General features: G+C 40.2%; 1 protein-coding gene across 3 annotated transcripts in view; it reads left to right on the top strand.

Annotated features, from left to right (window-relative positions):
* Dgkh (diacylglycerol kinase eta) overlaps positions 1-22,672 on the top strand; it is a 154,602-nt gene that overhangs the window by 101,234 nt on the left and 30,696 nt on the right. For all 3 annotated transcript variants that reach the window (XM_028752704.1, XM_028752705.1, XM_028752703.1), the window contains 9 exons: positions 432-540; positions 629-768; positions 5,831-5,915; positions 9,087-9,172; positions 12,081-12,180; positions 14,518-14,791; positions 15,778-15,885; positions 19,872-20,003; positions 21,600-21,717. In XM_028752704.1, coding sequence (XP_028608537.1) covers positions 432-540; positions 629-768; positions 5,831-5,915; positions 9,087-9,172; positions 12,081-12,180; positions 14,518-14,791; positions 15,778-15,885; positions 19,872-20,003; positions 21,600-21,717 — 1,152 coding nt within the window. The remainder of the gene's footprint in view (positions 1-431; positions 541-628; positions 769-5,830; positions 5,916-9,086; positions 9,173-12,080; positions 12,181-14,517; positions 14,792-15,777; positions 15,886-19,871; positions 20,004-21,599; positions 21,718-22,672) is intronic.

Here is a 22,672-nt window from a genome sequence, read left to right as displayed (position 1 = left end):
AAGAAGGTCTGTGACTGGGAGGAGGGGAGGATGCTGAGAGCCAGGCATTGGTGAGGGCTGGCAGGTGTCTTTAGGAGGAGCCCAGTGTTCCCCACACTTGAGAGATGCTCTTGTAAGACCTCGGAAAGTGACGTTTCCTGTAATGGAAAAGCCACATGCCACTGCCTGTTTGGCCTTCAGTTCTTGTTCCTGGCTCTGTTCCACTTTTGCTCTTCTTGGTTTTCATTCCCCCTTTCTTCTAATCTATCCCCGTTTCTGCGCATAGCTTTTCTATTCAAAAGTTTTCTTGAGTTAACTATGGCACTCAAGTTACTTTTTACATACAAACTCTCATATTTAATATGAAAACTAGAAGTGGATATAAAATGAACAGTAACTGGAGAAAGTGTCTTTTATGTACTTAACACTGAAAATGAATGTTTTACTTTCAGCTTGAGATTATTCCAAAAGTTTGACAACTTTCGAATTCTTGTCTGTGGAGGAGATGGAAGTGTAGGCTGGGTTTTGTCAGAGATTGATAAACTGAACTTGAATAAACAGGCAAGTATGCACTGGATGTAGTTTAAGCTAGCCTTGAACCCTTGTTCTTCAAGTTTCCCGAAGGTGTCACTGTTGCATTCTTTTGCAGTGCCAGCTTGGGGTGCTCCCTTTGGGTACAGGCAATGATCTTGCTCGCGTTCTTGGCTGGGGAGGTTCGTATGACGACGACACCCAACTTCCTCAGATACTGGAGAAGCTGGAACGAGCCAGTACCAAAATGTTGGACAGGTAAAAGAAGTTTTCCTTCTGAAAATGGCAACCTGAGATTATTTGATCTTTTCAATTTTAGTAACTGTAAGTCCAAACTTCCTGATCTTGTTCACTAATCTTTGAGATCCTGAATAGAATTTGCACAAAGCACACACTCAATAAAAGATGAATTTGAGTGAGTGGCTAGATGGAAGGATGATGGATGGATGGATGGATGGATGGATGGATGATGGATGGATGGAAGGATGATGGATGGATGGATGGCAAAAGCCTGAAGAAATGGTTCCAGAGAATTGCTTATTTAAATGTAAATGACTGTATAGTTACTAATTTTCGCTTTGTTGTGTTTTGGGGATAGGTTTCTCTATGTAACTTAGATTGACCTCAAACTTGAGATCTCTTGTCTTATTGTCTCTGAGTGCCAGTATTATAGAAGTGCACCACCATGCCTGGGGATACCAACTACTTTTAATCACTGTTTAAGTCAGAAAGCTAATAGTTAACTTTGGAACTGGAGCTTCTGATAATGGACCAATGAGACCTGTCAGCTTGTGGTTTCAGAAGACCTAAGAAAAGCATTGTCACTTTTCAGTTTGCGGGAGAGGCTCCTCCTGAGCTAATTCCCCCAATAATTAGATGGTAAAAAGATAAGGGAGTCCTGCTCAGGCTGGGGATGTAGCTCAATGGTAGAAAAATGCTTGCCCTGGCTGAGAGGGGAGTGGGGAGAAAAAGAGAAAGGGAGAGAGGTAGAGATAGGGAGGGAGGGAGGGGGAGAGGGAGGGGGAGAGGGAGAGGGAGATGGAGAGGGAGATGGAGAGGCAGACAAGACAGAGAGTATATAAATCCTGTCTCAGAGACAGAGGAGATTATTAAGAACACTTGTAAAGATGAAGGACCTGTCACTGTTTACATTGTCCTCGATTCCCTCCCCTCCCCTCTCCTCACCCCCAACCCCATTTTGAAAGGCCATGTATAAAACAGAGATCACAGTGTTTGTAGCATAACTGCTTGTGGCAAAGGCATTTAGAATTTGGGTTAAGAGAACAACAGGATTCAGTAAGCCATAATTACCTCACCCCCAAGAGTACAAGTCAAATATCAAAGTATCATTCCAGACTCGAGCTCGCATGAATCAAAACAACTTTGATAGGATTAGCCATCTGTGGAACTCTTCCTGAAAACAAAATTGCATCAGGGAGCCACCAGTCAAAAATATAATTATCCTCAGATGAGCGCTAACCTCAGTGTGGTAACCTTGTCCGTCACGATGTAACGGAATGCTTGATTCATCTGCTGACAACGTATTAAAAAATAGACCTGATGGCAGAACCTTAGCGTGTATGTATCTAAAATGGCATGATGGGGACACTCATTTAGTAGGGCCATAGTGCTTTATAATCTGGGCTGCCAGTAGACTCAGAATCCCCAAGGTTAAAAAGAAAGGAAGGAAGGAAGAAAGAAAGGGAGGGAGGGAGGGAGAGAGGGAGGAAGGGAGGAAGGAAGGAGGGAAGGAAGGAGGGAAGGAAGGAAGGAAGGCAGGCAAAAAGGATAGATGGGAGGGAAAATAAAAAGGGGTGGAGCTGGGGGAGTGGCTCGGCACACCTGCTGTGCAAACCTGAATTTGGTTCTCCAGAGCCCATTCAGAGCTGAGCGCAGCAGCATTTCTGTAATATAGTGCTCCTTCTGGCAAAACGGGAGGAGGGAGCAGGAGAGTTCCCAGAAGTTCCCAGGCTAGCTCTCCTGTCATATAAGCTGCAAACAAGGAGATCCAGTCACAGACAAGGTGGAAAATGAGGACCAACACACCAAATTGTCCCCAGATCTCCGTCTACACCCAGGCTGTGGCACATGCACACTTGAACATGCATACACAAGCATTCATACACACACACACACACACACACACACAAACACACACACACGCACACACACACTTTCTATATACAGAAACAGCAAGGAAAAGAAATTGATGATGCATAAGTTAACTAGCTCAGGTGTCATGGTTACTTTGTGGGATTTATGTACATTAAAACACCAGTTGTAGATCGTAAACACATAGTATTTGGTGGTTTTTTTACCTTAGTAAAGCAGAAAGGAAGGAAGGTTTTGAGTGAAATAAAATTAGCTTTGAGGGTGGGGAGAACACACCTGAAAGTAATTCCCTAAATTGGTTCAGTGCTTTAGTGCTTTGCTTCCCAAACAATACAGAGTATTTGCTACGGCATATATATATATATATATGTATATGTATATGTATATGTATATGTATATGTATATGTATATGTATATGTATATATGGTCCTTGGGGTTCTAATTCAGGCCCTCAGGCTTAGTGGCAAGCACCTTTACTCGTGAGCCATCCTACCAGCCTCAACACAGTAGTTTAAATGCTTCTTTTTTTGAGACAGATTTAAAGGGCTGTCCTGATGTGGCCTAGGAAATGCTTTCTAGAAATTCACTCCCCCAAGTGGCCAGTTGAGAAATAGCACCCCAATAGTTAAAATCCTCAACATCCACTGGTGTGCCAAAAACAGCAGAGAAAAGGGTGAGGGTCTTTATTAGAATCATTTGTGTGTGTATGTGACTTTACTGTTTGTGAAAGATAGGTGATCCTAGGCCCATAAAACAGGGATGAAAAATCAATTTGATAGTTTGTGTTATTTATGCTTTTCAATATTTCCCTGATCTTTATAGCTACACTGTGACTTGGTTCATAACAGCGTCATTATGACTATTTTACAAAGATCAGACACGGGCTTCTGGAGACAGTAGGAGTAGAAAGAACTCCAACTGTTTGCCCGACATTCTGTGGTACTCATTTTGTATTGCCACCACTACAGTTCCCCAGATGAGCTAACCTCCTCCTCTCTCTATCCCCAACACCTATCAAAGTCATGTAGCCACCAAGCCGTAGCCCTGGTGTTTTAACAGGGACCAGGCTGAGATTCCCAGTCTGGATTCGGTCTCTCCCTCACAGCACACAGGCACCAGGGAAGTCCTGACTAACTTGTAGCCAGTGCTAATGTTCACCTGGGCTCTCTCTTGTAGCCACTCTCCTGTTCCCTGGGAATTCTCTGTTGGGAGGAGGGGGAGATGATGCAGCAAGGGAGGCTACGTTTTACGTGGAATCCTTTCCTGCTTCTTGTCTTCTGACTAGAGAAGTAGTTCAGCTATAAGAAGGTTGCTACATTGTTTTGTTTTTGTTTGGTTTTGGTCTTGTTATTTTATATTTTTGGTTTTCCTCTCAGAGCTGAGGACTGCATCCAGGGCCTTGTACTTGCTAGGCAATTGGCCCTCTTATCACTGAGTTAATTCCCAACCCCAGAAACTTGGCTTTTATGTTTCTGGTTGCAGTTTTCTCTTACTTGAGTATTTGTGCGATCTCTAATTTCTTTTGCTAGCTTATGTGCCTCACTGGGAAGCCTGTTGACTCTGTGGATCTAGACCCTGCCGTTCTTTTGCTTTGAGATGGTCAGCATATATATCTGTCACTTGATGGATGGGAAATTACATAGATACAGTTATATTTGTAATGTTTTCCCCTTTTTGGTGCTCTCTCTCTCTCTCTCTCTCTCTCTCTCTCTCTCTCTTTCTCTCTCTCTCTCTCTCTCTCTCTCTCTGTGTGTGTGTGTGTGTGTGTGTGTTCATGTGTGTTTGTACGTGTTTGTAGAGGTCTGAGCTTGTTGGGATCATCCTTGATTGGTCTTTCTTATTCATTGAGGCAGGGTCTTCCATTTAAACCCTGAGCCGGCTGAGATGGTTACTCTGTCTTCTTCCTTTGGAACTATAGCAGTCCTCCAGGCACTGTTGTGGGCTCTGCAGACCTGAACTCTTGTCTTCTGCTTTCACAGCAGCTGCTGTAGCTATGGAGCCAGTCAGTGTGGAGAGTTGAACAGTAGCTACAGAAACTGTTGAGTTCACATAGTCTAAATAGTATATGCCTATTGGGGAAGTTTCTAGAAGTTTGGGTTTTTATGTGAAGACTTACTCTCATTAATCTGAATGATACACTAAGATCTATTTCCTGAGTTTAGGATTTGCCTGAAGTTTAGATCATTGGTTGTGTGTGCTTTTTATAAAGTTCTTGTATGTGTTGTAATATTGCTTTTATAATGCTTTTTATCTATAAGAAATTCTCCTCTCTCATCTTGTTAGACTATAATAATATCCTGCCCCCATCATTCTCTCCAAATTTGGAAATTGTTTTAAATATTGATCTGGAATTATCCCAAGTCAATTGCTTTTTCAAATGATCCAACATTTGGAATTACTACTTAGTAATGTATCGTAATTACTTAGTGATAATTGGGATAAGTTTTCTTAAATTAAGTATTATTTCTACAAATAATTTCTTTTCATCTCATGTTTAAATTACTCTTTCTTAAATTAAGGAGTGTTTACCTCATTTTCATCACATATATACACACTCACACATACACTTGCATAGGCATGCACATACACTCACATGTACACATGTACACATGCACACACACATAGACACATTCATATCATGTACACATACACACATATTCACACACATTTACTTATACACACACACACACACACACTCATATCTTTTTGCCAGGAGCAGTTGCTAAATGAGAAATGTTTTCTTTTCATAGGTAATAGACATTTATTTACTCTAGGACATTATTTCTTTAGAATTCTGGGTTGCAGCTCATGCATAACGTATAACCTAGTTAGTACTTTACAATGAGCCTTATTTAGAAAATGGAAGAGAGAAGAAACGGCTAGGTTGCATTGCATCTCGAGTAGTAAGACATATGGTGACCAGCATTTCCTGCTGTGGTCTGGTTTTGGAGTGTTTGAATGTCTCTAACTGGAGAGAAAAATGGTACAATGTGGAAATCATAAACTATGAATCCAGTGTTTTATGGGGTTATCATACTTTGTCTCTGTCCCATCCTCTGTTTAAGATAGAATAAAACTATATACCATAAATGTATGTATGTATGTATGTATGTATGTATGTATGCATGCGACATGGGAATAGTTTATTAAGATTTAAAGTTTTAACTTAAAGATTTAAGTTTTAGACTATAGGCTTTTCTCCCATCAGGTGGAGTATAATGACTTATGAACTCAAATTGCCAGCAAAGGCGTCTCTACTTCCTGAACCTGCAGAAGCAACTGAAGAATTTTACGTAAGACTAACTTTTTATCTACTGACCATTTGAAATGGGGAATCATGGGGACGGGGAAGATGGCAGTGGTGACATGTGTGTTTCATGGTGTCACTGTCTGCCTCCAGTCTCTTCTCCCAGAGCAAAGAATCCTGAGGATCAAAGTTAGAGTCTCTCTGTGACCATGAGCCTGAAGTCATCTACCTTACCACTTTGTTTGTAACATGGGTCCTGAAGACTTAATGGTGCAGATGTGTATACAGCATCAGACATGTAGTGTCCTGTTCTCGTGACCCAGGAGGCCAGCAGATAGCAGCCTCTAGTGAGGGCTTCTCATCTTCTGCATTGATCATGAGCACCTGCTTGATTATTAGGTGTCTGCTCAAGCCCCTTTCACTCATGTTCCAGCATTCCTAGCAGGAAGACCATGCACTTTCTCTCTTCCTGTTTGCCTGCTCTCTGAAGGGACAGCCGACCCAAAAATGAAGACACACTGCTCACTTCCTTCTGTCTCTGCTGCTGACCACAAATGTCTAAAATTTTCAGACATGTTTTAACCTCAGAGCAGTGGAAACTCAAAACCATCTGGCTTCCAGGAGATTAGCTCTGTCTCATTAAGGCCCTTTGATCTACTGCAGCATGTTTTTCTTGCTAGGAAAAATCACCTCTTTAGAGCTGAAATCTTTGTTTTTCCATTGGGAAAATTATCTTGTCAAAACTAAGACGGGGCACACTTAGAGAAGATAAGTGTATTTTTCAGATAGGAAAATACTTAAAAAGTTCTAAAACATGAAAAAGTAGTAGAATCATATGAAATGGAAAACAGAAATTATGCACAGCCCTGTCACCTAAGATACTCAGCTGTTGAAGTTAATGTATTTACTGTTGAATTTCCAGCAAAACTCTCAGTTATATAATTCTATCTGAATATACCTATAGGGCCTGTTTTTTCTGGAGGCCAGTCTTCTCAGTAGCACTTTTCAGTAGTTACTCATTTTTTTCCCCAAAATGAGAGGAAGTCATGACCCTGCCAAGTGACACTGTAGTAGATTTAATTCTGTCCTTTGACATAAATATTATCTTCTTCTTCAGAAAGAGGTATATTTTTATCTTTACTTATCCTTAATGAACAATAAACACAAGCTTCAAGTAGCATTAATTGACAGTAGTTAATAAATTAATCAATGACATTAATGAATATAAGCCTTCATAGCATTAGAGGCCATACCATATATTACCCACCCCGCAGTGAAGAGAATAAGCCGACCTCTGAAGAATATTGCCCCATTTTGTATTTTTCAAAGATGAGTTTCCATTGTCCTGATCTTTAAATATAGAGATTCTTGTAGTTAAACCCAGATATTAGACAGGCAGCATGATACTGTGTAACATGGGAAACTCATAGCTACTCTGGTGTGAAATTGCTTTTTCATGTGTGGTCTGCACCCGAAGGCGGTGAGGTAGACATTAAAAATTAAAAATTAGCCACATTAAAAATTAGCCACCTTGACTTGAACATAAATTTAAAATGAGATTTCTTTGGGAAGATGCCAGTCAGAAATGGCTTTGTGGAGGAGAATATTTACTGAGGTCCCAATCGTGTGTGAATAAGCTGACGCTTGGGGTGAAGCGAAGCCTGAGCAAGGCAAGCGAATACTGAAGACCAGCTTGAATGAGGTCGTCATTTCTATCGGAATTAATGGCATTAATGGAATCCATGAGTTTCTGACATGGAATGTGGATGAAGAAAACATTTGACAGAGACACTGTACATGAGGCTGTTAAATAGTGTGCATATTTTTATATATCATGAAGGTGTGTTCTTTTGCTAGGTTGTTAAGGTTTGAGCCCAACAGAAGAGGAGAGTCAGGACACTGGGCAATGTAGTGGGTTTTGTTGTCTTAAGACGGCAGTTCTCACCCTGTGGGTTGTGACCCCATTGGGCTGGGTATCCTGCAGATCAGATATTTACATTATGATTCATAACAATAGCAAAATTACAGTTATGATATAGCAACAAAGTAATTTTGTAATTGGGGGTCATTTAGCCTGAGGAACTGTATTACACTTCCTAATGTTGCGACACTAGGAAGGCTGAGAACCACTGGTCTAAGAGATTTGTTTACATAATTTTATGGTTATGTGCCAGATGTTTGGCTACACAGTTGCATTTTTAAAAGCTTTTTGTGACTGAGATATATAGATAGAAAAGCATGCATATCTTAGATGTATAGCATGGGACACTTTTATAAATTAGACAAACCTATGTAATGGACACCCAGATCACAGACAGCATTCCGTGCCGATAAGGTCCTGTCCCACCCCTCTAAGCACGTCCACTCCTCACTAGACTCTGGTTTAGGAAAATGGAAAAGTAGAATATAAAATGGAGACCATTTTGCATGCTTTTTCTTTTGCTTTGGGTCCTTCTACCCAGTGTCAAGTTTGTCAGATTCATCTGTGCTGTGGCATAATTGGGATCATTCCTTCCCAGTGTCCTGTAGTCCATGGAACGAATACATTGCATTCGACACAGTGTGAACATCCCACCCAGCCCATGTCTTTGGGCCACACATGTCCAATACTTTGGGTGTGTATGTAGAACTTGAGTTTCTTGGTCCTCTGGTGTTTGTTGGCCTATGTTCAGGTCTCACAGACATTGTCCAGTAGCTTCCTAGGACCTGTCAGCTTTAGTTTAGGAGAGATTTATATTTCCATCATCTGTGGCAGGTTCCACTTGCTGCTGTTCACATTGTAGACATTTTGTGTGTGGTTTCAGTTTGCGTTCTGCAAGTGTGTGAGGAAGCTGAGTGTCAATCACTGGACTATTCTACCTCCATCTTTAGTGCTCTCCCTGTGTTCTGTATGTGTTAGTCTGACTTTTAGTGTACTTATTTTAAATAATACTTCTTTTAGTCATACTTTATTTATATATAATTCACTTATGCATAATTTTAAAAAACACAAATGAAACAGTAATTGTATTTTCTAAACATATAAAGAGCTCCAGGTTCTAAAAATGAGAGTCAGGGGAATTTTCATTTTGCATAATGACATCCCACACACACTAATTTTTCATGACAGCCTTTTCCCTGTTTTCCAAATGTCATGAATAGTGCATTTCTGAAGCAATCATAACTGGGTTGAATAGACACCAACAGCAGTCATATAGTGCAGGGTTTTCTTTTCCAGATGACAATTTATGAAGACTCCGTTGCAAATCATCTTACGAAAATCCTCAATTCTGATGAGCATGCGGTGGTCATATCTTCTACCAAGTGAGTTGTGGGGCTGAGGTGAGGAAGGTATTTAGTTACAGGAGAGCATGAGAGAAAAGGACTTTTGGGATGGTGACACCATTTCTGGTGATTTTTCTTAAATAATAATTTGACCTGGAATTTTAGCCACGTGAGCATCTGTATGGAGTCTATTCAGAGAGTATATTTTGCTGCTTATTTTGAAACATTTCTGTCATAAAATTATAAAAAGTGTTTATAATTTAAATGTCTATTTGCAATTTATCAATGATTAATTACAACATGAAATCCTATCATTGTAATTTATTATCTCCTGTACACATTTTTTTAAATTTAGCAACTGTTTACATCACCAAAAGGAAAATAGTGAGATTCTCCAAAATGACATCTCTTGGCGTGTTTAAAATCTGTAATTATAGTTTATTTTGAAGTCATCAGATTTTACTTAATTCCGAATATGAAGCCAAAGCTTCATGCCATTTTTCCAAATGTGGAATTTCAATTTACTTTTGAAGCATCCTATACTTGCACTGAGAGAAGGTCAGCTAGCAGAAGCTAGCTGAAATTTCAGCTCATAAACAAAGGGATGCTTTAAGATCCTGCTTAGTGAACATATTGCTGTTATAATGTAGGAAGCAAAGAGAGAGGATGGAAGAACAGGGCCATGTAAAACCAGAAGGAAAACGCTGGTTTGTGTTTGCTTAATGAATTGTGTTGCTTACAGAAACTGTCTCTCCTGTCCTGGGTTCAACCCACCTATTATTCCCCTGACCTCAGCAGGCATTTGATTTTGCCAGCCTTGATCTGTGAATCAAATGTATGTCTGTAGAAAACTTAGTAGGACACCTCCTTGAATTCACTGTATTCCAGGCAGTCTTTGAACCTAGAATCTTCCTGCATCAGCTAGATAAGGTTCCAGACCCACACCACCTGGCCACCTTAAGTACGTCTTTTACACTTTAAATTCACTGTGTAGATGAATTCTTTCCTCCAGAATATAAACATCCTATATTCCTTTTGTAACATGGAACCACAGGGCGGTAAGGCAGAAAACTGATTATTCCCACAATTTGAGCATCAAGCACTCTCCTAATTTGCACATCGAGTCATCATCCCTGTGGACACAAGGTACACAGAACCAGGCTGCTCCCTCTGCCTCTCTGCACCTCAGAGATGTGGGGGAACTGAGGTAGGACTCCTTGGCTGTCCCTTTCCCTTCTCCAGTGATGGACTGAAGAGCTCCATCCTTCAGAATCAGTATCACAAGCACAGCAGTGGTCAGCACTCTGGCATGCACATAGTTTCACAAACCCAGGAGGAAATTAGGTCAAGCCATTACAGTCATGGCAAGGTGGACCTCTAGGTTGGAGTTACACGAGCTGATGAGAATGTCTGCTCTCAGAAGTGGAATTTCACAGAGGATCTTCTGGTGGAGCCTGTATAAGAATGGTTATGATAGACCTGTCATCATATCTGAAGAAATTCTGTAAAGGTATATTATATATTAACAAGAAAAATTATATAGGAACTCCATGAAGGAGTCTAATAAATAGTAAGCTAGGCTCTCTTAAAAAGTAGAAATTAAGGGGCTGGAGTGATAGCTCAGCATTTAAGAGCCTGCTGCTCTTGCAGAGGACTCTAGTTAGGTTCCCAGCTCCCACAGCTCAGCTCACAACCATTAATATCTCCAGTCCCAGGAGGTCTGATACATGTCTCCTCAGACACTAGATGAATGTGGGACACACACGTACATGACATGCAAGCACACACAGATACACATTTTCTTTTTTTAATCTTAAAGAAAAATAGAGAACAGAAACCAGAATGTGAAATGTCAGCCAGTTCGAAGAGAATTGGGCCTATAGCTCAGTGGCTAAGTGTTTGCTTAGACACTTAGAGACACCGGTTCTATCTCTGGTATCAGGAAGCAGACTGAGGGCTAGATGGCTAGCAGATCTAACCCCTAAGCAAGAAATAAAACAGAAATGGTTAGGAATAACGCACCTAGATGACAGGTTCAAAGGTCTGGAGCGTAAGTGGGTGCATGTGCGTGCACCCTGTGCCTGTCGCATAGTTTGATTTTGTAATATTGATGTATATAGAAGATGTCATTTCTCACCCACCAGAGAGAGTTGTGAACTTAATAGAAAAAAGCACTAGTGGAACATGTTTTACTTTCAAGATCTTTCTATCGACATACACTCTTTGCTAGAACTAATCTATCCATACACCATTCCGCTGGCTATTTTTTACACAACCTTTTGAGAGCAAGCTGCATTTCACATTAATTTTCTTTCTACTCCATCTATTTTGCAAAGACACTAAATGTAATTAAAAGAAACAAACGAGTCAGCCATAGATTGCTGACACTAATGAGACCTAAACTGAATTAGGCTTGTATATTATTGCATTGGTTATCTTAAGGGGGGAAAATGGAAGGGTTTACAGAGAATATAACTGAATTCAAGTGTCTGATTGGTTGGTAACCAATACACACAACCTCTTTGTTCTTCAGGTAGCAGTGTGCTACCAAGATGTCCATTTGTTGACTAGTAGGTCAGTAGATCCAATAGATCCTTGAATCAGTGAAAAACTTGTGTCCGTTCAACACAAAGAAAAGCATCTAAACCATGGAAGATACTACATAATTTTTAAGGAATCTGAAAATATTCTTCTTACAGCTTATTTAAGCATTTGAGGATGGTTCAGCACAGCCTTACTATAAGTATGGAAAGCAGAGCTTACTTGTGCATCTATTTTTCACTTAAAAGCCATAAATATATCTAAGATATGTTAACACAGATGGAAATGAGGTTTTACCTAAAAATGATTCCGAGTAGTCTGAGTTTGGCTCCTTGCACTTACTTTTGGCTACGTTTGTGCGCGAGAGCACACAGTCTATAACGGTTCATTTTTCTCTTCCTCAAAGGATACTCTCTGAAACCGTGAAGGACTTCATTGCCAAAGTGGAGAAGGCACAGGACAGAACACTGGCAAATACAGTAGTGGCCGAAGCCGTGGCCAGTAAAGTAAGAGGGGACACGCATCAAGGACATGCGAGTTGTTTATTGACATTATGAGCACTGAGCTGTGCTGTAAAGATTGCCTTGGTGTGCTCTTGCCAAAATATCTAAAGAGAAAAAAACAATGTTTTTATCTAGGTGTGAGGGTTTACAAAAATACCTTCTAGTTTATGGTTATCCTTTGATATGCACAAAAATGGCACTGGTGGAAGTAGTCAGCAAGCCAAACATTTTTATTCAGATCCCTTTCTCTGTGGCCGACATCTTAAGGGGACATGTGGTCAGCCTGTCAAGGGAGGATGCTGGGGGACCTGTGGTCCTGCTGGGTGAGGCCTGGCTTTCCATGTCAAACAAGCGTTAGTGGCCCAGTTCCCTCTCAGCACAGGTCTCTCTGTTCTCTACACTCAAGTCCTTGTCCCCTTCAAACTTCTGTTTCTTTCACAACTTTTTTTTTTCATAGCTTTACAGAGTTTTCCCCCTCCTTTATGAGCTTTCTGGTGTTAAGGAAAGAAGAGCATGTAGACTTTACAAGCCAGCATTTTTCCTTTTAAGGTTCATGACAGGGTCTTTTTACTTAAAAGGGAAGATTTTTGTCCCTTAGGTTCATGCTGTGCTAGGGGATTAAGTGGAAGAAAAAGAAAGTGGAAATAAATTTTTCCTGTAAATTTTTATTTAGTCTATGACAGTTTTATTCATGTATACACTGTGTGGATCATATCCACTGCTCTCTCCCCCACCAGCTTCTCTCGGGATCCTCATCCCCACCACATCACCATTCCAACTTCAGGTCTTCCTTGCATAATTATTATTTTTATCCCACAGTTAGTGCCGCTCCTGTGGACATGAGTGTGGGGTCATCCCCTGGGGAATGTGGAAATCTGCCAATGGCCACAGTCCTCCCTCCCCCGAGAAGTCATCAACTGTCAATAACCCTTTAGCCTAGGGTTGGGACTGCCAGGACCCCTCCTTGCCCTCCCCAGTGCTGGGATATTTAGCTGTGGCCTTATGTGGGTCTTGTGTATTAGTCACAGCTGCTGAGTCCATGTGTGCAGCAGCTCTGCCATGTAGATGTTGTGATTCCTTCCGTAAGACTAAGGACTCCACCAGCGTGCTCTTAGAACTGATGAAACCTTTGGCAGAGTGGCAGAACAGAGAAATAATGTGTAAAAACCAGCAGCCTCCTTACATACCTTCGACAATGACACTGAAGTAAACGTTTGAGGTGTTTCACTCGATTCCCTTCTCTATGGAGAGTTTCAGGAGGCGAGGACTCTCGCTTAGCCACGCTCTGTCTCGGAAGTCTTTCACCTGTGACTTTCCTTGGCTGCTCATCAAAGACAGAGAAATTGAGTAGAGGAGGGAAGACCAGGAATTCTGTGGAGATTGAAGGTACACAGGCGGTAGCATTAACAGTTTTGATCCCAAATGTTTCTTTTCCTATAGAAAAACAGAAAGAAACAAGACCTCTGTGCTTCGTCTTTCTATAGCCCTTCTCTGCCCCTCCTCATTCCTGTGCACTTTCCTTCATGATCTTTTTTGGACCTAGTAGTCCTGTGGACACTGTTCAGTTCTTTGCAAACTAAAGCTTCAGCTCAGCCATGCCTGCAACTCATGATATTAAAAGGGGTTCGCTAAGTCAATAACTTGAAAGGAAATCCTGGTATTTTTGTATAATGTATATTTTTCAATCTAGTATTGGCTGCATTCTAAGGAAGAAAAGCAGTTCATAGGTTGTAAAAATTTGAACCTGTGGTGACTGAAGAGATGGCTCAGGGGCTATGAGCACTTGCTGCTCTTGTAGGGGACTCAGGTTTGGTTTCAGGCACCCCCATGGTGGCTCACATAGCACCAGTTGCAGGTGACCTGAGACCCTCTTATGGCCTCTGTGCACACCAGGTGCACACAAGGTATACATGCACACTTTCAGGCAAACTCCCATATACATCAAATTTGTTCTAAGAAGACTTTCAGTTCTGAGATAGCATTTAGTGATTCTGAAGTATGAGTCAATGGGTAGGCATGAGAGTTGTAGTGTTTTCAGCCATTTATGCCATAGGTCTGTATCAGTCACCTAGTAACAAGCAGTTCTGTTCATTAAGACCCACTAACTTAAAGATCATTTTTTTTCTTCAGTATATTTAAAATGTATTTAAAACAAAAATCTACAGAGTAAAAGACTATAGCTACTTGAATGTTGAAGTTTTTTATTCACAATGGTTAAAGATTTATCTTGCATAAAAATACATCTGCCAACCTAACATGTTTTAATTTCTTCCGCATCACCCTTGCTGATACTTGTTTCTTTGCTTGTCAACACCATTGATATTTTGTTTCTTTTCTTAGTGCTCAGTCTTAAAGGAGAAGCTTGAGCAGCTGCTACAAGCCCTGCACGCAGACTCTCAGGCCAGTCGAGTTCCCCCAGGGGTCGGCCCTGCAATCCCTGAAGAGGACACCATGGAGTCCACCAGTGAAGAGTCCTTGGGTGAAAGCAAGGACCAGCTCGTGAATGACATCGGGAAACCCTCCTCCCAGAAGGCCGTGAAGCCCCGGGAAATAATGCTGCGGGCCAACAGTCTGAAGAAAGCTGTGAGGAAAGTCATTGAAGAGGTTAGAAAAGGTACACACTCGCAAAATTAGCTTCAAAGAGGCCGCAGCATCCCTGCTGCAAACAGCCAGTGTCCATAGTGCTCGGATTTGGTACCCATTTACAAATGAGGCTCATGGCACGATAGAAGACAATAAGTTCCCTAAAGGGAAGTTTGTACTTAGACGTATCTAACTACAGCAGTGGAGATCTGCGTCGTAATGACGCGTACACTAAGATTTCAGAAGTCAATGAAGTTATAATATTTCCATCCCAACTTGAGTAAAAACATAGTTATAGAACAAGTCTAAAGACTTCCACCTTTTTACTTTATTGGCATCTCTTCTTAAAATCAATCTCATAGCTGCTGATAATAAAGTAATAGTAATGTTGATTTCTTAACTTCATTAAAACTTTGAAAAGTGTATAAATCTTTGGGTTTTGAAAGATTTACTTTTTATTTTTGTTTCTGTGCGTGCATGAGTGTCTGTGTGGGAGGATGTGTGGCAGGACAGGCACCACAGGAGGCACCGGCTCCTCCGAGATGGAGGTAACGGGCGCTTGTGAGCTGCCCATTGTGGATGCTGAGAGCAAACGTGAGCACGAGCAGTCTGTGCTCTCAGCCACTGAGCTGTGTCTGCAGCCCCTAGATTTAAACTTTGATATGCGTAGAATGTACACGCTTCTTAGACTTTTAGTGCCAGACGAAAGTTGACTTAAATATGGCTGATACTGGAAATCCCCTTCCGGGTGTGTAACTTGTAATCCTGCTTTGTGTTTTGATTTAAATTGATATACAGTTTTATTCTAGTAAATATGTAACCATAACAAATTTATTTAGTTTTTAGACTCTCCAGTATCCACAGACATCACTCCCAATTTTGTTACTAAATAATGTTGCTTTGTAAATGTACAATTTCATTTGGTACTTGGTTCAGTTTTTTTTCCTAAGTGTATCTTAATATGAATTCATTTTATTTCCACTTACACAAGTCTGTTTTCCTTCTTACTACTTAAAGTTATGGATGAGCAGACAACGCAACCCTGTGAACCAGTTAGTCCTTCTTGTGACTATGATACAGAAGAAGATGAAGCTAAAGAGGATGATACAAAAGAGTCATTATCAGGTGAGAAATCAGTGATGATATCATTTGAAAATCAGTGAGGATATCACTTAGAAATCAGTGATGATATCATTTGGAAATCAGTGATGACATCATTTGAAAATCAGTGAGGATATCACTTAGAAATCAGTGATGACATCATTTGGAAATCAGTGATGACATCATTTGGAAATCAGTGATGATGTCATTTGGAAATCAGTTACAACTGACTTTGCATTTAGTTTTAAGTTTTAAATGAACTGTTGAATTTCTGTTTTTCTAAAGGCCTTTGGGCAGTTTCTGTTATTTATGAACGCTAAAATAATAATGGCAACAGATGAGTTAGGTTGACAGGTATTCTTATATCTCTTGTGAGATCTACGAGATATCTAGAGTCCAACAATAAATAAGTGTTATGGGACTAAAGATGATAAGTGTCTTAGAAGAAATACCCAAGTTTCCCAGCTTTCGCCTGGTGTTGCTCTCAAATTCCTTGGGAAATTGCAAGGAATTATATTTTGCTGATTGATCAATGCTTGTTGTGAAGCTAAGCTTTAAAACCAAAGACATCTAATTTCAACTCTGTCTGTGCCAAATTACTTTTTGCCTAGAAATTACTATATTGTTGCTTGAAGATTATTAACTGTCTCTCTGCCTTTTAGCTTTCAATAGGAAATGAATATGTCCTTTTAGCATTTCACATAATATAAGTGAAAGTTTCCAGTTACTGTTGGATAAGACAGATAGAAGTTAAAATATTAATGGTATGAAGTAGTATGAAAATAATTATAACTACTCAAGAAAAGTCAGCATAACATATTAGAACTGTTTCTTAAAATTCATTAATATTTTGTTTCCAAACTTGGACTGAGTTTTTTTTAAAAGCTTTTCTGTAGTTTTTCTAACTAAAAATAAAGAAGATAATATCTTATTTTAATTGGGCTGTAGTGAAGGTTGAATAATTTACTACATATACAAAAGTGTCCAGAATGGTGTCTGCTGTGCAGTGTTTCATAAATGATTGTTCTCTATCATTTTTGCTGTTGTTATTATTGTTGTTGCTTTGAGAAAATTTATTTGATTGAACTAAAATCTCTTAAGAAAAATCAAAATTAGGTTCAGCGAAGTTCAGATAGTCAATATCTGTGGGCAAATTCTTATATTTGCTTTCCAGATGGCCATTGAACCTTCAGGGCATTCAGTTCTGATACATTTCTCTCTAGTGCCTGTCTCTAACTGTTAGAAGACTATTCTTTATCACAAATTTACATTTTCTCCCTTGAAATTCAAACCATGATGGAGGATATTAGTGTGTTTTATGTGTCATAATGTAGAGAACTCCTGACATTTGCAGGGTGTTTTATGATTGGCTTTAAGAGAGTTAATTTCCCTGATGGCATTTTACCAGTTCCAAGTTGAATCTGTCTTCTGGGCTGTATCTCTCCCTTCTTCCTTATGGCAGTCCTTAAATGATGCTGTAAAGACCCCTTGCTATATCTGATGCTTTCCTTCATACCTGTGTCTCTTAGCTTCTTCTACTAGTCTGTAATTTGGTGATTTTGAATTGTTCATTCTTCTGACCATATCCATTTGGTCAGTGTCTATCTTGAAAAGTTTTGAACAAACTCCAGATGTTTTATGTAAGGCAATGACATAGAGATTCACACTACTCACTACTATGAACACGTTTCGACGCTGCGAAAACCACTGAATTTCTTTTCAAGTTTAGTTAGTTGCAATAGCTTTCCCACATCTTTACAACCTTTCATTTTTTTTATTTGGACCATCACATTTCCACCTGTTAAATTCTTGTGTCATCTCCAGTGGATTTTACCTGTGAAGTTGGTAATCAGGCTTGTGATATAAACGACTGGCCATAGTAGGGTTAGCAACGACATCCATAAGTCTGTTCTCTCCATATGTGTGAACTCTTGTTCATGGCCTCCAGTGAGCCATTAATCCACCTTACCGTTCTCCATAGACTCAACACTTCCATTGCTTAGAGAGGAAATGGAAAGATACTGTTGGGGCACTAAATACAGAGATAAACATAGATTTAGGAAAGTCTTTAATCTTCCCACATTTGATGCCAAATCTGCCTATAATCCAACTTATTGAAAATTATTGGCAATCGTAGTGTTCCTTGTATTATCTTTATTGAATCATCCATATTGTGTCTTTATTAAATTATGCAATCTATGTCTAAGATGTGAGAAACACAGTGTATTAATGTGTCCAAGGTGATGCCTTATTTAGGGAGACACATGAAGCGCTAATTTGATTTTCCACAGTGGAGCATTGATCTTAGTCAGTATTGCACTTGCTGCTTTTTATCAGAGGTGAACATCAAAAATTGCTTCCTGTGAGAAATGAACTCCAGGAGTCCCATCTGTCACACACAAGAGTGGCTCCTCTGTTCCTTTTGTGCAGCTGGATTGTCTTTTGATCACAGAAAATACATGCAAGATTAATATAGTTAAGTTTGTAATTAGTCTAAGGCAGAGTGAGGATAATTAAGTTTCAGAGTACTTTTAAATTGAATTTAATGACTACTGTATTTTTAATGCCAATCTCTGGCCTCTAGATTAGTTCAAGGTGCTGTTTTTCCTCCATTAACCTGCCTCATGTTAAATAGAATTAAATCTCCCTTTTCTATATTTTCTTGGATATTTTAACTATATAGAGCTTTTGTAAAACTATTTGGAGCATATCATCATTTGAATAAATGAGGACAAGGAACATTTGTTGGTTTTACTTGAAAATAAATGATATCTTTCCTCGATTTTAATTTTTTTATTAAAAATATTTTTACAAATAAATATATTTTGGTCATATTCTTTTCTCTCCTTCAATTTCTCAGATCCTCCCTAACTCCCTACCAACCCAACTCCATGACCTCTTTCCCTTCCTGTCTGCAATAAAAACATCCCTCTCTTCTTCTCCCCCAACAAAACCAAACAACCAAACAACTAAACAAATGGAATAGCACTCACATGGAGTTGACCTAGAGTTGATCATAGTTGTTGACCTAGAGCCTGCCCTAGAGTGTTGTTGATACACCCAGTGACACTCAATTGGAGAAAACGGATTTTCTTTGTCCCAGAAGGTATCAGTTGCAAATAGTTTCTTGGTTAGAGGCGGGACTTTGTATCTACATTTCCTTCTTCATCCTGGTATTTTGTCTGATTTGAACTCGAGCAAGTCTTGTACATGATGTCTCCTCTGTGAGTTCATGTGTGTATCTGCCCTATCGAGTCTGGAACACAGGGTTTGGAGCCGTCCACCACCTCTGGCTCTTAGAATTTTTCTGCCTCCTCTTCTGCATAGCTCCCTGAGCTTTCATAGCTCCCTGAGCTCTCTGAGGAGGAGTTTGATAAAGACATCTCATTTAGGGCTGAATGCTCCAAAGTCTTTCACTCTTCGTACACTGTCTAGTTGTGGGTCTCTGTTAATTCCCATCTACTGCAAAAAGAAGCTTTTCTGATGAGGGCTGATCGATGTCCAGATCTGAGTCCAGCCAAGTGTCTCCATTAACTGAAGACTGTTAACTCTTGCTTCACATGTGTTCATGTGTTCCGCTGGGGGTCACATCACTTAAATATGATCGTTACCCAGTATTCATGATTAATGGGTAATATGGGTAGTTTGCAGCATAACCATTTCCAGGCTTTAAATTTTCTACTTATCAAGTGTGTGTTGATCACATTCAAATTAAGCATATTATTGACTTTTAACGACGTAGATATCTATGCTCTGTTAGCATCTGTTTAAACCAGAGATCAGTGTATCTCCCTTGGAAGATATTCTCCATATGTCTCACAAAAATGAAAGCAAAGTGACAGTGGAGGTAAATGTAATTATTATATGATTAATATATAATTAATATCGTCAGTTCTACTCACTGATTAAATAGACAATTTCTTGTTGCTGTGTGTCTCGAGTGTAGAGGACCTTGTTTAATTTTATACTGGTTTCATTTGCCATTGTTTAATCTGGATTTTTGTCAACAGCCAAAACCACATCTCAGTCTCCTGATGCCCAGGCAAGAAGTGGCCATTCTCAGACCGATTCTGTCGCTGGTCCATCTATGGCCACCACCAAAGAAAACCTCCCTGTGCTCAACACTAGGATAATCTGCCCAGGTAGTGTAGTTCTGTGACGTGGTCCGTGCTTTATGATGTCTGTGACAATGAGTACCTCAGCTTCTCTTATTCATGAACTACAGAAATGGTGTCCTTAGTGTAAATGTTCCTTTAAGAGAATATTTTTGCCAAACTTAGTTGTAGAAATCCAGGTCTTTAGACTATCCCATGTCTAATTGTGTAGGACGCATTAAAACTCACAGTTAGGCCTTGTCCTAAGAAATGTTAGTTTGTTGGTTCTAGGTCAGAGCCTAGGAGTCTGTACCTGAACTGAACACGACCTTCTATTCTGTGACCTCCAAGGATCCCCACGGATTTCCCTGTGGTTTCCAGCCACTACTTTTTCTGTAGGCACTTTTAGCCTAGTGTTTGTTTCAGCCTGGATGGAATGAGTTTCTCTTGGATTAGGCTGATACAAACGGACACCAAAGAGTTTAGGTAGGAGGAAAGCATATGTGTCTCAGAGTTTCCTAAGGAGCTAGAGGAAAGCATATGTGTCTCAGAACTTCCTAACGGGGAAGCAAAGAATACATGTGGGAGTGGAAATAAATATGAGAATTAAAAAAGAAAAAATAGTAGAGAAAATGAACAAGAAGTTGAAGCGTGAAGATTCAAATTATTAAAAATCAGGAATGGGAGAAGTCTTGAGGCATTATTATGGCGCTTAGAGAAATGTAAACTGATGGAAATAAACCAATCACAACGCAGAGGAAACAGGCAAATGCACAAAAACATATAAACTAAAAATCCCATTCAAGAAGAAAAAGAAATAAAAAGCCAGGAGTGGTAGTGCATACATTTAACCCCAGCACTCAGGGGGCAGAGACAGGTAGATATCTGTGAGTTTGAGGCTAGCCTGGTCTACAATAGCAAGCTCCAGGACAGCCAGGGCTACATGATAAATGCCTTAATAAACCAGGTAAGAGAGGAAGTATAACTGTGTGCCTTCCACATTTCTCTTGCATATAGCCCCCAGAGTGGGGCTTCCCTTTCTAAGGGGAATGGGGGAGGACTTACATGAGGGGGTACTGGGAGGCGAGGAAGGGTAATATTGGGTTGTAAAGCGAATAAATAAATAAGCTTAGTAGAAAAGGAAAACCCCGAGGGCTGCATACATGTGCATACATGTGCTCATATGTGCCCGTATGTGCACATAAGCGAGGTAAGCCACCAAAGCTAATGCGAGAGTACACTAGGGCTGCAGAGTAGAAGGTCAGTATGTACAAATTCCATCTCTATCACTATATTTCTATACACCGCAACTGAGCATTCGGTCCATGCAACTAAGAAACATGTTCCACTTGAAATCACATCAAAAATGACAAAAAAATGAGTTTAACCCAGAAAGTGAAATGCTGAATGGCAAGTGAGAAAATATCATAGATCTTCCTTTTCATGTTTTTCTCTTTATTACAACATGCAGACATTTGGAGCTATTAAAACACTTTGGTTTCCTAAGCATCATCCTGTGGGCTTTGGCTACTGAGTGGTCACTTGAAATCAGGCTTTGGTAGGAAGCTGTTTGAGATAAGGGCAGGTTGAGTGGACCAGACCGGACTGCTTCCTCTTAACACATGCTGCTAATGTTTCTGGCAGGTTTGAGAGCAGGACTTGCTGCCTCCATTGCTGGGAGTTCTATCATCAACAAAATGTTACTGGCGAACATCGATCCTTTCGGTGCAACACCGTTTATTGACCCAGACCTAGATTCTCTGTAAGGAACGCTTTTTCCGGCGTCTGTTTTGTTTGTTTGTTTGTTTGTGTTTCTGTTTTGTTCAAATCCTAACATTTTGTATGTGTCCCAAAGTATATGAATCTACCTACAAAATGGGTGGTGAGGATGCTCAGACATTGGTCATGGCGGGTCTGTACCTGAGGCAGGTCTGTCCCTAAGGCGGGTCCCTTTCTCACCTGCTCTGCAGCCATTCCCTGGTGCAGAGCTCTGTGCCTCGCCCTGAGCGGTGACCTTAGTGCTGGTGTGCACCTGTATTCATGCCATCCCTGCCTTTCTCTCTCCAGTCTGCTAACTCTGCCATCTTTCTGCATCCCACCACAAGGTTGCCTTATTTCTAGCTTCTAACCCACACTGATTGTATCTCGTTTTAGACTCCCTAAAATACTTTTGTAAGCTTGAGATATATTTACTTTTGTTTTCATTTGAAAATTTGCTTTATGAATTCGTGTGTGCGTGCGTGAGTGTGTGTGTGTGTGTCCCCATCTACCTGTGTATGGGTACACATATATAGGTGGAGGCCAGAATTGAGAGTCTTCCTTGACCAATTTCCCACTTTATGCAGGGTCTCTCATGTGAACCTAGAGCTGACCTGCCAGTTTGGCTAGTCTAGGCGTACACAGGCAGCTTACTCTGGGCCCTGTCTCTTCCTCCTGTGTGCTGAGATTGCATGCTGGCTGCTTTGCCCACCAGACATTCATCTGGGCGCTGGCGATCTGACCTTTGGTCTTCCCACACTTATACCACAAATCCTTAATCCACTGAGCTATTTCCCTAACTCAAAAATGCTTTTTTAAAAAAATCTTATTTTTTTTTTTGTAGTGGCATTTCTCAAGGACAGTATAAAATTTTATTTTAGGAATTTTTCTTTTATATTTATTTTCTCTCATTCTCTCTCTCTCTCTCTCTCTCTCTCTCTCTCTCTCTCTCTCTCTCT

The sequence above is a fragment of the Grammomys surdaster genome, unplaced genomic scaffold, assembly GCF_004785775.1.
Source record: "Grammomys surdaster isolate TR1022 unplaced genomic scaffold, NIH_TR_1.0 125934, whole genome shotgun sequence".
Lineage (NCBI taxonomy): Eukaryota > Metazoa > Chordata > Mammalia > Rodentia > Muridae > Grammomys > Grammomys surdaster.
The sequence above is the reverse complement of the archived record's forward strand: the minus strand, read 5'-3'. Positions and strand labels throughout refer to the sequence as shown.